Below are 17,354 nucleotides of genomic sequence, written 5' to 3'. Positions count from 1 at the left end.
CTATTAATTTTAGACAAAGTACATTTTTTAACTGCTTATTGATGATTCTAATAAACTTATAGCTTTGATACACAAAGCTAAAATCAACTTTTTTTTTGCAAGACCCTTTCCAGCACTGAATAAATATCTGATGGCAACACATTTAAATATCTGTAAATGAGATCACTATACATAGTTTGCAATTCTTTGTTCCAATTACAGTTAGAGAAAACCAGGAAGAGTAGAGATAAGGAAATGTTCTGCAAGCTTCATGCTTCATTGAAGGTGACTTCTTGTTTTCTGCTACAGTATTTGCAATTCTAACCTATATTCTTTGGAAAGCAAGAGCATCTAGCAAGCATTTCCGTTTCTAAGGAAAAGGTATCTTTGAATTGTGTCAATACTAAAGGCTCAATTCCCACAATGCATATCTGACTTGCAACTGGAAAAAAAAAGAGTATTTCCAGTGCCTTATAAAATCAGCAAATAAGGATAGAAGGTACATGAAAATGAAATTACTTACAAATCAGAAATAAATAGAAATTAAAGAGCAACCTTTTGATAAAGCATAATAGTAGCTTGACATACAAAATTTCCATTTCAGCAATATTTCTAAATAATAAAAATAATTAGATTCACACAGTAAGCCCTCTTCTATCATACACACACACACACATATATATATATATATATATATACACATCTACATTAATTTGTGTTTTCAGTCAAGTGGGACCAAAGCAAACTGTTGTTTAACTTAAACTGAAGATGAAGATGGAAAGACCTGTTACATGTTTAATTACTTCAAATCCATTATTTCTTATTTAGTAAAATATCTGCTTGACAAATCTATGTTGCAAGGTCTTGTGCAAGCACTGTATGGAGTTCTTTGCAATTCAATACAAATGCAAATTTTTGTACAAACACAAAATTAATGACGCTGTGGGCCCACAACATATAAAGTCCAGCTCTAGCCCATTTATACTAAGTGTAGGAAAAGAAAACTAGAGCTGTACGATGCAAAGTGGTGCTTCAGTAGAAATTCACTGTTAGTATAGAGCAGCTCACATTCTTTTGACCAATTAGCTTCATGCCAGAAGATATTACAGCAAATCACACACTGTGTGTCCTGCAGCCAAAGTCAACATGAAGCCATTATTAAAGCATAAATCAGCATGTATACCCTTAGCATGCTCTGAGTAGCTCAACAGATATGTGACCATGTGCCCACAACTTAGCCAGATCAAACTGGTCTTTTCTGGCAGCACACAGAATCTGTACTGCAACTGGAAAACCAAGACTGATAACATGAAAAATAATTCTCTTACCTGTAGGCCTTTTTTCATAATAGATAGCATAATTTGCTGTAATTTTTTATGCCTTAGACTTTCTCATCCCCAAGCCAATAATTTACATATTTTTCTCTCTTATTTTTTGAGTTCAAGTTTCCTTTCTTAACCAGTGCAACTTTACATTTTTAATAGAATGCTGCTGCTGTGTATAACAGGTAAGAAGTGATACTATCAACAATTACTGGAAATCCATATACACACAGAATTTCAGAAAGAATATGTATCTACAAATGGAAGGACTGTAGACCAGAAGTTTCTTTCCTTCAGGGGAAAATAAAATTATGGGTGAATGTATGAAGCATTAGTTTCTCATACAGAAGCATCCATGTTGCTACTTAGTAAAATAGTGAGCAATAAAGCCCTGAAAGAAATAAAGAACAAAGAAGAGTCATCAAGTAAAAAGGAAATACTAAAAAACTTACTTCACTTACGATGAGAAAACTATTTTATTCATTCACCACCGAAGTAATTGCTTGCAATTTAACAAACATAGCAGAATAAGCCCAAAAAGCAAAACCATACTTTCTTCTAAGTGACAATGAAGCAGGTCAGTAGAAATCCATATGGGAAGTATATTCATAAGCATGATGATTATGAATGCTGGCATGTCCTAGAGTTTCAAGCTGTTTGAAATGAGTGAACTATTTCAGTAATTATATTAAGCTTCTATACTACTGTAATTTCAACATCTATTTTAAACTCCTTTTAGTAACACACATTTGATTTATAGTCCTAAAATTAACATTCTTGGATCCGAGCCTGCTCTTAGTAACTGGTACAATATAATTAAATCAGCAGAAAAGTAAAGCATGACTTTTGCCTATTATTTTTATTGCCAGGAAGGTGCTACCTAGAAGAAATTACTAAAGAACAAGAACATCTGATGCACAACTAAGGATCACATTGAAACAACAGTTTCAGGGTAGATATTCTGAGGAAGAAAGAAAAGGACTCTATCAAACAGCTCCCTAAGGTCACCAGGACTTTTGAACAGAGAGAATGGCAGAAGAGGCTTATACACACACTTGCTCCCAGTGAAGTGAAGAACACTCACCTTCAAGAACTAAGTTCTAGTACCCATCTTAGGGAATATTTAAGTATCCCTTATAAAGTGGAATACATCAATGAAGAACAAAAAGAAAACCCCTGAAATAGTCTATTGGCCTTTGTGTGGTTTTCAAGGGCTAATGAAGTAGATAGAAGACTACCACAAATTGCCATCACAGTTGGAGTAGACACACTGTATAGACACACTCTGTTCCCAGTTCCTAAACTGGCCAAGTAATTTCCATTTTCTTTATTCACAGGTCAGTTTATATTTTCTATTGTACATCATTCACCTTTGAAACACTAAGTCCCCTCCTGCCATTCATCTTGCACTCAGAACATTAGTTGCCCTTCCAGCATAACATAAACTAAATTAATTTCCCCCTTTTTTGAGGTCATGACAAATACTACTTATCTCCCTGCAAAGCCAAGTAAAACATAATTTCACTTGAGTTTCTATTTCAGCCAGTATTTCTTCCAATGCATTTTATAATAATTAATTCATTTGCAGCTGTTTCTGCTCCCATGTTCTGAAACTTCTTCCTTTTCAGACAAAGATATTGTCCATTCTTTGCACTGTAGTATACAATATTTGTACCACCTCTACTTTTAGTTTTAAGTAAAACAGTTATTTCCCCCAAAAGAGCCACATTTGTACAAAGTGTAAAGTTGTATAGTGCATTTGCATTTAAAATTACAAGCTGTTTTTAATGGTTTCTGAAATTAAAAAATTTGATAATTAGTATTTTGTACAGGACCAAGTGTTGCTTTTTCTTGTCTGTTTTACTAAAACTGACCTTAAAATATGAAAACCAAACAACTTAAAAATTTAAAATAATTTCTCACCATCAGAGGTTTCTAACCCATCAAAAACTCTTTCATGCAACTATTATTTCAAAATAAATCTCAAAAATCTGTTGTTTAACACAATTCTGTATTTCCTGTCATACAAAACAAATCTTCTATAAATTAAATAATTTAAAGTATGATCCTAAATATAATCTTGTGTGAAAGATATGATCTTGCCCTTTTCTTTTCACCTACACCTGGGTGTAGTTGAAATTTTACTGGTTGCTATAATTAATCACACTGAGTAGCTCATTTTCACTATAAAGGATATTCTACACCTTATAATAAATGAGTAGTTGGTGACAAGTTTCTTTATCTAATAAGCTGGCAGTAACTTTCACAAAAAGTGGTGATACATGAAGAAAAAATATAGCCAGGTTTCTTGGCTCAAGAGAACTTGAAGGAATTCACCTTTAGATCACAGATGCCACAATATCTACTTTAAAAAGCAGAGAAATAAAACCATGAGGTGATTCCAAATCACTTAATCATTAATCTCACTTACTCCTTAAGTAAAGGCAAAGAAATTTTAGAAACAGTGACAGAAGAAAAAAGTAAATGTTCAAAAACCATGCAACTCAGAATTCTTCAGAAAAGATGGAAAAAGTGAAAAACAAGAATATGCAATGGAGCAATCTGTCTTAGTGAAAAATACAGGAGTAAAGTAGGAGTTGCAAAAGTATTTTAGAAGTAAAAAGCATCAACACTTTGTAAAAGGTAACAAGTTGTTTGTATAAGGACCATCAGAAACTTCTGAAGGAACAGGAAGAAACAAAGTGAATTCCAGAAGCAAACACTGCAGGAATCATAGTGAGAGAAGAGAGCAAGTAACTGTTTCATTTCAGCCACTTAGATTTTTCCTGAAACACAGGAAATATTGTAGCATAGTCTTTTACATATTGAATTGTAATTTCATGTTTATGTACTGCAAATATAATAAATACGTGTTTGCATGTGTGTCACTGATTAGAAATCACTGCACAAGGAGCTTCTTTAGATAGACAGGCATGTAGATAGATAACTCTTTGTTAAATGTGGCCAGTTTTGTGGATCACACCTGCAGAACAATTAGCACCTCCAGCAGGGACTGTAAACAGCTGTGTTTATCAGTCTTCAAGAATCAAGTCCCTTACCTGCTGAAACTGGGAATCTCTGCTACACTGCTATATTTTAGTCACCACTTTCACCATTTCCTCTTACAATTCTGAATGAAGAAGAGATTTTCTTACCGGAGTGAGCGCTCCTTCTGCTTGAGCTTCCATAGGACTTGTAGGGGTGGCCGCAAGAAGCTGTCCTGCAGCTCCAGACAGAAGTTCCAATTTATCTGTAAGCTGTTCAGATGCAGCAGGATGACATTCCATGTCTAGAACAAACTCCACCCCTGAAGTTTGGTTCTTGGCATGGACATTGTTTCCTGCCCAACCACCCTCTCTGGACTGCTCTTCTGGAAGGGATTCCTCTAGAACTTGTAGTACCTCTGGCTCTTCATCTGAGGGACTTCCAGTCATTTTGTGCCCTAAAGCCTCATTTGTCCTGAAGTCCTGTAAGTCCCGTTCCTTATCTATTATCACCCATTCCTTAGAATCAACCTCCTGCCTGCAGGAGCTTAGGTTAACAGCTACAAATCCATTGCTCATAACACCATCAGCATGGTCAGGAGAATTAGCTGACATGGGCTTTGAAGCATCTGGAAGATACTCTTCATCATAGTGCCAAACATGGTCTGTGCGGGCAGTCACAGGAGCAGGAACAGACGTTTTTTGAGAAAGAGGAGGAACAGCAGCAACAGGAGTCTCTGTCAATTTCAAGTCTTTCTGCTTCTTCTCCAAACTTAGAGAAAAGAAGTTAATATCTGAATTAGTTAAGAATTAATTAAATAATGTAAGTTGCATTTGAATGTTTTCAGAAGAAGAAAACTAGATTTATATAAAAATTTGTTGCCATATTCTAGAACAACCTATAATGGTTCCAAGATCCACAATTTGAGACAAATAAGTATGATGTCAAGTAAAATGGATGGATGGTCTTAGAAATATACACATTTTAAATTTTAATTGTAATGTATCACGTTATATTGTAAATATAATTACCAGAAGGGAGAATTGTGAGAGTAAAAACTCAGTAGTGAGGTTATCACAGATGTCCACTGTTCTTAATTTGTTACAAAGCAGACTCAAAGAGGAACAGAAAAAACAGATGTCTCCTGCAGAAGTTATTGTATGTTTTCAAGAAGAATGTTATTTATTGCTTTGATTGATTCCTTACTTACGTTTTGCATAATTTCCTTCATCAAACAAATTCAAATTCCTAGCTCCACTATGAAGTATTTAGAAGGATTTCACCACCACCATCACCCCAGCTCTCCTCTAGTGTCCCCACCTAGTCTCTGCCTTTCAGTCAGATTTCACTGAGTCCTTCTCCCCTTATTCTTTCCAGACATAGGCAAACTGAATCCATTTTCATACACCTGTCTCTTCCTACCTTCAAACTCCATTTTATGTTCTCTGTCTTTGACCAAGATTTTTTATGTTGGTGCAACACCTTTGGGCACAACTAATCCTGCTGCATGCAGGTAGATTTCTAACTTCTTTATTCCACTTCCTGTAAACCTCCCTTCTCATATCATATAGCCTAATTTCATGTTACCTCTATTGAGCACCTGATGTCAACCTTCTTATTCAGGATGAGTTGTACTGACTGTCAAGAGTATGGTGCTGAAGAAAAAGTTTAATAAATACCAGGGTTACAACCACTAGATTCTGAAGTACAAAAATTCCAGGTGTGGAAGTCCAACTTCAACTGTATTCTAGCAATAATCATTTCCTAAAGTAGCTGCCAAGTAGTGAAATCCATTAATTGAGCAATATTATGAAAAATACTTCGCTGTAACTTGCATAAGCATACTCAACAGGTCCATTCCTGCTCTTAACACAGCAAAGATAATAGTATCCTAATCACATATCCCCAAAAGATCCTAGCAAAAGGATAACAAAATTTTTTTACCAGGTCTCAAGAAACTTATCAGTGTCGGGCTTAGACTCCAACATCATACGCTTCTCCAGTTCAAAGCTGTGAATGGAACGTAACTTCCGCACCAGTGGAACATCTCTGTCTAACTGGGTGGTCTCTGAGCGAACTCGAATTGGAGAACCAAGACTTGGGGCATTAAGCATTCCATTCCCTGGTCCATGGCTGTTTTCTTCCTCTGTGGCAGCCTGTGGAAAATGTAAAGTAAAAATGTAACTCACTAGGAGCGGCAGAACAAGAGGAAGAGAAGGTACTACATGGTAAAGACCCTCTCAGTTTTTAGAATGTGAAAAGCCAATTTGTATTTGGAATGGTCCTTAAGTCCATGCCATAGTTAAGGTATTTTAGATAAGCTCTTCAGCACACCCTATGGCAGACAAAATACTGGCAATATACTGGTTCTGGGTAAGTCTGAGAACAGGAGTATCAAAGACCCAGAAATAGTTACATTTCCTCTGGTATTTCACATCCCATCTCTGAAATTTTCTTTAATAATAGTCTGAAACCTTGTATTTGGTAGCATCTTTGGTCTGCCTCACAGTACTGCTCTTATTGAGAGAAGTTAGCTTCCAGGCTATCTTTTTGATTCTCTGGAGCATATAACAATGTTATACCCTAAATCTACTAAATATTGCTGTGATTTTAAACTATGTTTTAACCCAACTCCATTCTACCTTAATAATGACTGAACATGATTAGAATAATAACTGAACATGATTTAGAGCTGGGAAATCATGATCATCCTTAGTTTCTACAGGTGTAACAGAAAATTATTTTGTTTGAACCAGAATAATCTCCTCTCTCTCTTTGGTAAGAAAAACAACCAAACAATTAAGAATATTTGAAAACAGGCACCATATGCCTTGATCTTTCCAACAATACAATTTTTTTCCTAGCAAATAATGAGTAACAGCTTCAAAACTAGACAGCCCTCCTCGATAAAGAACATTTTAGTACCAGATCTGTTTTCATGTTAAAAACACTGTTATATCAAGAAACACGTTACATCTATCCAAGTATGAAATACTGTTATTGTAAGGAAGACAAGAACCAGTTCTCAGAGACCCCTTTGGAAAGTAAAGCAGCATTCTCTTCTAAAGACCAGCCAATGAACCTCTGAATCGGTACAAAGGCATCATCTCTTATGGAGACAAAAACACCAAGTGAATTAAATGGATACTGACAATCACACTGATTTGTCAATTGAAGAAAATTAAAATCTTCTTTTGTACATTTAATATCTAGCTTCTACACATGCAAGATGCAGGAAAATTGCTTTGATTTCATTCAGTGAGCAAGAATGAAGATCATGTCTGAAGAAAACGAATGAGTAAACTACAAAGAGTCTCAAATTATCAGCAAGCTATTCATCATAAAGACCTGATAAAGTGACACAAGGCCCAAAAGCCTGTCTGCTTTTTTCAGTATATAAAATGTGTTATCTCTAGCATAAATAATTTTCTTATATCATTCTGGCTAATCAGTATCAGTACAAGTGCCCTATTAATTATATCTTAAGTGCACTATGAGGACAAGAAACTGTTCAAAAATGGTCTTCAAAATGCAGATTTGAAAGTACCTTACAGATCCCCAATTTTATTTTGTTTCTGTTTGCATCCATTTCTTCCCAAACATCTTTTTCCTGAGGACGCTGATGTCCAGGGGATCCAGGTAGTTTCTCTGGTGATACGCCAACAGGAATAACATTCTCTCCATCACTGAGCTGTTCATCAGGGAATACTTCATCTGTATTTTCCCGCAGCAAATCTCCTGGGATAGGAGTGGCATTGGCAATTCTACAAAAGTAGTTTAAAAAGAAAATCAGAGAAGTAAAATTTTTTATACTCTCATGTGTTTTCAGAAATTATTTTCTATTTTAAAGGAAAGAAAGAAACAAAAACTTACAAAGAAAATCATGTTGCTGCAGAAAACTAAATACTGGAAATTATTTAATAGAAAACCCCCTACTTTCTGGCTTTCACAACATATTAAATTTAGGTACATAACCAAATACATGAATTTAAAAAAAAACTATCACATAAAAGCTGATTTTTTGAATGTTTTTGAAGCCACTTTTGAGAAAATTTGTTAGAGATCACATCCAAGCTCAACTTCTCTCCTGACTCTTCTGTATGTATTCTTCTATTTAAAAAAATCAGTGGCACCCATAAACACTTATTACATTCATCCATGAACACCTCTTATATTCTGAGATGAGTATAGGTATTATTAAACATCACAACTTGTCCAATTTACTTCATTACAGAATGTCTCAAATAGCATATTAAATATTATTTCAAACACAACCAAAATCTATTTCCAAATTGCTTATAAAGATCCATTCATTTTTTAAACTTATAAGGAAATTGCAGTGAGAATTTTATTCCAAGCTTACAGAAAACAATGGGTTTATTTCCAGGCAGTTAAATTTCCAGGCACTTAAGCTCAGGACACATTATCTAGTTTCACAAAATACGATTTAGCAAAGGATGGACGAACAAATTTACATGCAATTTCCTGGAGTACTATTTTTATTGCTGTAATTTTAGGACTGCAGCACTGATCTTTCAGGATAGTATAAACTGGAACCCTAAAAAGGGAAATACTTCAAATGCTCCCAAAACTCCCTTCCTCTATGTATTCAAGATCCTGCAGAAAAAAAACTAAATTTCCCTTTGATAGAAAGCCCCTCTGTGGCAGCCATTGAAGACACCACACCCTGCATACCCAATTGCAGCTGGTGTAAGACGAGTGTGCAGCTGAGGGGTGGTTGAAGTTGTTGTTGTTGTCAGGGAGCCATCAGTTCCACTCTTCTCCCAGTCAAAAGGGTCGCTTTCAATAACTCCAAACGTTTTCATGCTGTTGTCAAACACAGACATGAGAAGCTGAAAGCAAAGAAAACATGTTAATAATAAGATTCATTTTTGTCTAAGAGACTAAGCAATTAAGAAATATCCTCCTGTAACACAGACAAGAATACTAAAAATTAGTTTTTCCTATTAAACACTTCTCATTCTTCAAGATTTTGAGGCCAAGATATCCCAAATTCCATTTTATTAAAACAGAAACAAAACAGTCCACCCACATCTGTGTTTTTATCAGACAGGAGAAAGAGATACACCATAGACTTTACAAGAAGACAGAAACACACACAGAGAAGCATAACTACATTGCTGCAGAATACCATACAATGGCTCTCTAGCAGAGGAAGAGAAAAGAATACATTTGGTAACACCGTGAAACCAAGGAAATGAATGAGATGTAGGAAAGGATTCTGATCTGCTAATTCATGCCTTTCTGTCATTAAGAACACACCATTTATTTCATATAATATATAAAAAAAGATCTGAAGAAATATTACTGTCTATATGTTTTATCATTCAGGGGTTGTAATGTAAAACATATCTTCCAGTCTATAATAAAGGTTTTTCTATGCCACATCAAAATTTCTGCAATAGTACTTTCTACCATAGGAAAAAAAAATCTAATACATCTTTATAACCAGGCACACAAAACATTGAAAACCTTTTCCTCACTTAATTGTAAACTATAGGATCAATTTCATGGAAATCTGTAATGGAGAAGGGGGAAAAAAATCAAAGTATTTATTTTTCAGGAATACTGAACTTCTTTTGTATTTGTAATAAGTTTTTTTTTTAACATTCAAATTTTATCACAAAAATTGATTTATCTGTTTTACAAGTGTGCAGAATCCTATACCATCATATTTAGAGAAATACACTTATTAACAGGAAATCAGTTATTCCTTGAGATTTTTTAGCTCTTTCTTCAATTCTTCTATATCTTGATTTCTTTGTTAATCTTACCAAGCAAAATAGAGAAGCCACTCTTACCAAAGTTACAATTCTAGAATTAGTCAGATTTATTTATTCAGTTGAATCAATTACACTTGAACACCAACAGAAAGCCATTCCTTCTGATCCACTGATTTAGGGAGTTGAACAAAGGGACAGAGGCCGACAAGTCCTGCAAGTGGGAAGCTGACAGGAATATGTGCCTCTGGCAGCCAGAAGGAAGCCACACAAGGACAGCTTGTCATGGTATGTAATTCCAGCAGTACAACTTCTCACAGTGTGCAAGACTGAAAATTCTCAAGTCTCTCCCTCCCTGCTTTCCCTGAGAATGCCTCTGCTGATTTGCACAAACTGGAAAAAAGTTCTATCTTTATTTATTGTTTAATCATAGCTCAATGATGAGTGAGTTAAGACACATTCTACAGCATATTCCCTTGGCATGTAACACCTTACCACTGAGCAGAGGCTGCCCATTTCAGGCAATGCTCTCTTAAACAAAGAAAAATGACTGTTCTTCCGTGATCTCTGTACATAATATTTCAGTTTTGGAAACACACCATGAGTGTAGGTTGTGCTCTAGCTGTAGGTGGTGAGTTCCAGACTTTGGAAAACTGCCAGAATGACAATCACTGAGAGAACAATCTGACCAATTGACTTATGGAGCACCTACAAGAGGCTGTGATAGTAGGCTAGCTCCCAATCCTAACAGAACACAGACTGAAAAGCAGGTGACAATTATTTTTAGAAACTTAAGAGTCTTACACTTCTGAAATGGAAAAAAATAATGTTTGAATCACAGAGTTTCCAAGGCACCTAAATGGTCATTAAATTAACTTTGTGGTGGCACAAAACATAATAACTACCAAGATTACACAATAAAATCAAAGTACAGTAATTTCACGACTATAAGGCGCACCATTTTGACGGAAATTTTGGCCCGAACCCAGAAGTGCGCCTTTATAGTCCAGTGCGCCTTATATACGGACAAAGTTCAGAAATTTGACAAGCCCGAAGTGTGAGCCACAAGCCGCTGGGGGAGCCGGTAGGGCCACGGCCAGTGGGTGCAGGCGGGGCTGCGGGGTTGGGGTGCCACGGCAGCCGGGTGGAGGCGGGGCCTCGGCCAGCAACCATGCAGGGGGAGCCGGCAGTGAATCCTCACTGCAAAAAAAAAGTGTGCCTTATAGTCTGGTGCGCCTTATATATGGGCAAAAGTTCGGAAATTTGCCGACAGCCGGAAGTGCGCCTTATAATCCAGTGCACCTTATAGTTGTGAAATTACTGTAAATTGAAGATGAAACAGCATAAAATTCTCTTCTTTACGAAACAGAAAGACAAAATAGAACAAGTGTTACCTGGTAATCAGGCTTTGTGAAGTAATCCAAATTAGAAATATGATCCAGAAAGACATTGAACTCTTGAGGAAGGTGTTTCAACATAAGTCTGTGTTCATACCTTTCTTTAATGGAGCCCACTTGCTCCTAGGAGTAAGTAACACAACAAACATTGGCACACCTTCATTCTCTATTACAACACACAGAGAACGTGAATTCTCTGTTACAGCCATTCAATACACTACTAGCCAGAGAGAGAGATCACTACATTACACTGAATGGTACTGAGAAAGGCCATTCTACACCAGATAGCAAGACAGAAGATTCTGCTTTTGGCCTTGGTACACTTGCAAAATAATGTACGAACTTAAAATTCAATATGAAAAGCCATTTAGTTTTCTACTGTGTTTGTGTTGTTTGTCTTGTATATGTTTGGATGCTGACTGAAACAAAGAGATGTCACTAAACATACCAAACCCCTTCTAATAGTATATTTTAAAGATTTAAACATCCTATTGCATCACGTCAAGTTCAGTCACTTTTTGGTGTATATTCAGTCATCAAAACCAAAAAGGAGATGCTACCTATACAACAAACTGTCATCTACCAATACATAAACCATGTCAGAGAGTAACCTGGTCTCAGTATCATTCCAAAAGAACTTGCAGGAAGTGACAACAGGCTGATTAGATATTGTTTCTTTGCATATTTCACCTATGACATATGACTAAAGGCACTACTGCATATTACCCAATCCACTTTTGTTCACCAGCAAATAAGAAATGCCTATTTTACAAATAATCAAAATTAGATTAGAAATTTTAGGTTAAATAAGGTACTCAAAGGAATAATGAAGTAAGTGGCAAATATACATTTACTTCTGCCCTTTACAATAATTTCAATCTAGAAGTATAACCTCCTTTCTTCCTAGAACACTTAGTAAAATTTGATCGCTTTTTATACCATGACACTGACCACAAGAACTAACACTAGAAAACACTGGAAAATGTAATGTTAAAATTAATTAATGATTCTAAGAGGACTCTTTATCACAGCATTTCCCTGGAATCCAGAAATAAACTTCCCTTATGCTCTTTGGTTTCACCTCTAGCTTTACCTTATCTTTTATTTTTCTCCAAGGTAGTTGGCCAACTACAAATTCCACCAACATGTAGAAGAGAGACCAGAGGTCATCATGCCGACCCATTTCCTGTAAAAGGAAATATTATTTTAAAGTATATTACAAATACCTAAACAAATGGAAAGATAAGTTCTTTACTGCTTGCAACTTAAATTATTATATAAAATTTAATATAACCTATGCTGCAAAAAATCTTAAATCCAGTGGCTATTTTAGGAAGAAACATAGAAGGAAATTTCCACAGAAGACAGAGAGAAATAAAATAAACATTGAAGTGCGTTAAAATAACATTGCAGATGTCTGTTCATTCAGCTTTTTTTAGAATATGTTGTTAAGACAACATAAAACTCAGTATCTTCACTTTTTTAACTAATTAACTTGCAATCCAATTGAAAACCAAAGATAAGTATTAGAATCTTTATTATTTGTACAAGAACTTTTTTATTCTCAACTAATGTAAATTACATTATCCTTCCACAAAATTTCTAGCTATGAATTTCTATATAACAAATGCACAGATAAGAATACACAAAGAGGAAATTAACAGTAACTGCTTCCAGCTATGAGATGGGTATGATCCAGATTGTGCTACTCACTCTGTTTCTATGAGCGTTGATTGATGCGTATCGTACTGTTCCTCGAAAGCCAGCAACAGCTCGTGGCTGTCAGAGAATAGAAGAGACTCTCATTGTCTGGAATAAACACTCTGACTACTTAACTTGGCATCTACAAAGTGAGTACAGAGCCACAACATATCTCATTTGAGATTTTATTTCAGTTTACTGCGCTTCTACAAGTTCTCAGTGGAAATTCATGTGGCCACTAATTGACTGACCAATAAATGGCAAAGGCTGCACTAGGGACACCAATTTAAAATACCTATTTATTTTCCAGTTTCTGAAAACCTGCATTTCTTCCCTGATACTCTTGATATCTTGTGATCATAAGTCAATTGATGTTTTATAATCAGAGAATGTATTTTCCCATCCTTCTTTTATTCAAATAAAAATATTAGAAAATTATTTTAAATATTAAAAATAAAAATAAGATATTATGAAAATAAAAAGAAAATATTTAAAAATCTTAGAAATAATTATATAATTGATGACAATGATAATTAGTAGATATTTAATTTTTTTAAAAATCAAACTGTGATATTATTACTTTGCCAAAGAGAGATATTCAATCCATGCTACCCCCTTAATTAATCATTATATATAGGGCTATTAAATTTGCTTTCTTTTATGCAGTCTTATCTTCCCAATCAATAATTCTTCTTGTGTACTCTAACAATGAATATAAGAAGTTTGAATTATCTACCTCACCTCTGACTTGTACTTAGAGAGGTATTGGTGATCTGTCTGCTCACCCAAGACTCATGACAATTCTTAAGATTTTTTTTTTTAATTTGCACAATACATTGAAAAGTCTGGTTTCACACACACACAAAGATAACTACAATACATAACTGATACCTTATTAAGATAAAACACTTCCACCTCTCTCTTCCACCTCTCTCTACCCATTTATATGTATAATCTTTTCTTATCCACCAACAGGTGCTATACAGAGATATCATTTAAATAAATCAGAAGCTGCCATTACTGTCAATAAATCTAATGATTGAATCTAGCAGGATTATACAGCAATCCTTTAAAAAAGGATTCAACAGCCCACATAATCAATGTCTGCTAGAGTACAATGAGAGCTGAACCAGTGTTAGTTAAGGCAGAGAATATTTTCTAGGATGTTCTTAACATGAAGAGGTTCTCAGATGATATTCCATATATCTTAAGACTTTTCACATCATCATACAGTTTAAACAGTGCTCAGAACACATTTCATGTTCAGGTAGGACAGAATCAACTGTCTGCCTTATCTTTAATTTTATAAGCACACCATATTCCACACTGAAAATTACCCTGAAATGAAACATAACACTGTAGTTGCAGAAATTTCAAAAGTTGCAGAAATTAGAAAAAGAATAGCTCAAAATGCTTTTGAACTGCTAAATTTCAGGAGGAACAATTTTTTAAAAAATTACTTAAATCTCCCTTATAGGTCTGCAGGTTAGTAAATCATCCAACTAAGAATAATATAGCATCACTGCCAAGACAGTCAAAATACAGATACATTTTTAAAAATATGTCATTTAATGAATAGTACTTCCTCAGGAGGGCATTGAGAGCTTAACTTTAAAACAGTTGAAAGTACAAATTCCATAAATCTCAAGAGCATATAGTTTCAGAAGACGAAATCAAATGTTTGCTGTCTTTTGCCTCTGGCATGAATGTTAAAAGGGAAGGACTATATTCATTCTACTTTGTTAAATATTTCTGCTCTTCTGAGAATAATGGAAAATATGAAACCTAGGATGAAATGCTGTTTTCATTTCTAGCAGTACAACTTCAATTTCTACTTGATAACTAGGATAGAAATGCTTTGGTTGCTGGACAAAGCAAGAGAAAAAGACTAAGAAATATCATATGAAAACTGTATTATCCCATTCAGTTTACAAAAACTAAAAATTTAACCTATTCCACTTCTGTTCTGGGGAAGAAATGTCCAATGAGATTCATTGTGTATCAATTCAGATGCTTTTGAATGTTAAAGTCACAGTCATCCTTATTTGCCCTAACATGATTTTCAATTATCTGAGAATCACCTGGATGAGAATAAAAAAAAATATTGTTTCTATCTATGAGCTTATCATGAAGTGAATTCTGAATTCTTTATTTCAGCAAGGACATCTAAAGCCTTTCACAGTCTCTTGCCTTAAAATATAGTTTCTATAACTGAAGTAGAAGTATCACTGTTATATTTCAAGATGCCATAAAATACCTTTTAGTAAGGCAGTTGGTCACTATTCAATAGCAGTATTACAATGCCACACAACAATAATAAAATAATTCTACCATGTATCTCTTGACTTGAGTGATGCTCTGTAGGTCAAATCAAGTTTTCCCAATTCAGAACAGAATTTCCATTTGAGTATTTGCATAACTTCTGAAACTGTTTCAGAACTCTTCATGCATCTCAAATCGCATGTAGCAAAAGAAAAATACTAAATTTTTCAAACTAAAGTTTAAAAAATATTTTGAAGATACACGGAGATGAATTAAGCAGATCCAGTGACTACAATGACTTTTTCTACTTATAAAGGTACTTTTTTAATGTAACATCTGTTTTCTTTGGAGGTGTCACTTCCTGGAAACACTTGGCAATGTCCCAGGTAAACTAGATGCAGGAAATTAGTAGTTCCTAGTTAAGTGAACTATTTCCACTAAGCACACAGCTTTGAGACTCCTGGGAGACACTGTGCTTACAAACCAATGAATGTTGCTTTTTTGGAGTCGCTGTGGAAGAGGCAAAACACTCCTTAGCTCAGTTCAGTGTCACTAGATAAATGCTCTGGGTTTATTGCTCTGGGCAACATTGGAAAGGTGACACAGAGCAAAAAAGCTAACTTATTACTGCAGTCATAGAAACTAGAAAATCAACATGAAGAAATAAATCAATACTGGTTCTTTACATTATATCTGACACACCATGGTGCTCCCAATCAATCAGGCCATGACTGAATATTCTTAAGTGTCTAGGTTTTGCACTGAGAAGCCAGCAGAGCTGTCTCGAGAGCAGGGTTCAAAAGCCGTAGGGGATGGGTAGAGAAGCAGTTGCCTATGTTACCCATATTTTCCTTTGCTAATGGTAGAATTCTCCTTTTTTATCTTTTCCCTTGAAAAAGACAATTTCCTAGTTCAAATTTCACCAGAAATAAATTTCAATGATTGGAATTACACACAATTATAATTCTTTGAAACCTTTTCTCATAGCTTCAACAATTCACATTCCAATCCTACCCTTTTTGAGCATATAGACTTTGCAATCTAATGTAATGCTTAGCATGTATTAGCACCAGTTTAGAACAAATGAAAATTTCAGGGATCACTTGAGTAATGAAAGATCAAGCAGTTGAAATACAATTGCCATTACAATATATTACAGATCTCGATTTTCACTGCTTATACAGATCTTCAAACTACACTTTCAGCTCTATCTTAAAATCCATATCAGACACTGAGTACCTGCACTTAGACCTCCTCCTCAACCCCTCCCCTACTAGTTGTCAGTATGACACATTATTTGGACTCAGATGTACCTAAAAAAATGTTGTGATTTCTGACTGCAGCTGTCTGATCCTACGCTACCTAGTCCCAGCAGAAGCTGAGTAACAAGGTAAGTTGACAGTTAACAATACAATTAAATCTTGCTATTGTGAGCTCTAACAGACATGTGGTGACAAATGAAAATTTGTCTCCTACTGCATGTGTTAAAAAGAGCAATATCATCTCTAAGCCAGTAGTATTTGAAACACAAGACATCTCCTGAGCTACTCAGCTTTCAGTCTCGAGTACTCAGCCAAAGTGATGCATGAGCTAAAGACTACAATTGTTCTGAAGCTGATTTATAAGCAGAGGAAAAGGTCTGGTGGGCTGAAGAGGGTAACAACCTACTAATGACTGTCACAAACCTAAACTTACTGCAGTGAAGTATCCTGTGACACACAGGATAAGTCTGCCATATGTATGTTTACTTTGCCTTGTGCAATCTTTCCTCTTCCTCTTTTTCCATGAGCTAAAGCAGAGATTACTGTAAGAGGAAAACTATTCATACGTACCAGCTATGCTCTGGCAAATAATTTCCCAACAGAGCAGAATATTGCTTTATTGTTTTATTTATCTACTTTACTGTAAGTAAAAATTTTTTACAGTTGTTCTCTACTCAGCAGACTGGAGAATAGAGACCTTAATTT

The 17,354-nt window shown here is 35.1% G+C and overlaps 1 protein-coding gene across 3 annotated transcripts in view; it reads right to left on the bottom strand.

Moving 5' to 3' along the window:
- The window catches only part of TTBK2 (tau tubulin kinase 2), a 75,745-nt gene that overhangs the window by 16,018 nt on the left and 42,373 nt on the right, over positions 1–17,354 (bottom strand). For all 3 annotated transcript variants that reach the window (XM_033063982.2, XM_033063984.2, XM_033063983.2), the window contains exons 7-13: positions 13,138–13,203; positions 12,518–12,610; positions 11,422–11,547; positions 8,982–9,139; positions 7,834–8,050; positions 6,231–6,442; positions 4,457–5,057 (exon numbers count right to left, since the gene is read on the bottom strand). In XM_033063982.2, the coding sequence (XP_032919873.1) occupies positions 4,457–5,057; positions 6,231–6,442; positions 7,834–8,050; positions 8,982–9,139; positions 11,422–11,547; positions 12,518–12,610; positions 13,138–13,203 (1,473 nt within the window). The remainder of the gene's footprint in view (positions 1–4,456; positions 5,058–6,230; positions 6,443–7,833; positions 8,051–8,981; positions 9,140–11,421; positions 11,548–12,517; positions 12,611–13,137; positions 13,204–17,354) is intronic.

Source organism: Catharus ustulatus, chromosome 6, assembly GCF_009819885.2.
Source record: "Catharus ustulatus isolate bCatUst1 chromosome 6, bCatUst1.pri.v2, whole genome shotgun sequence".
Lineage (NCBI taxonomy): Eukaryota > Metazoa > Chordata > Aves > Passeriformes > Turdidae > Catharus > Catharus ustulatus.
Note: the sequence above shows the minus strand (reverse complement) of the source record. Positions and strands in the feature narration are given on the sequence as shown.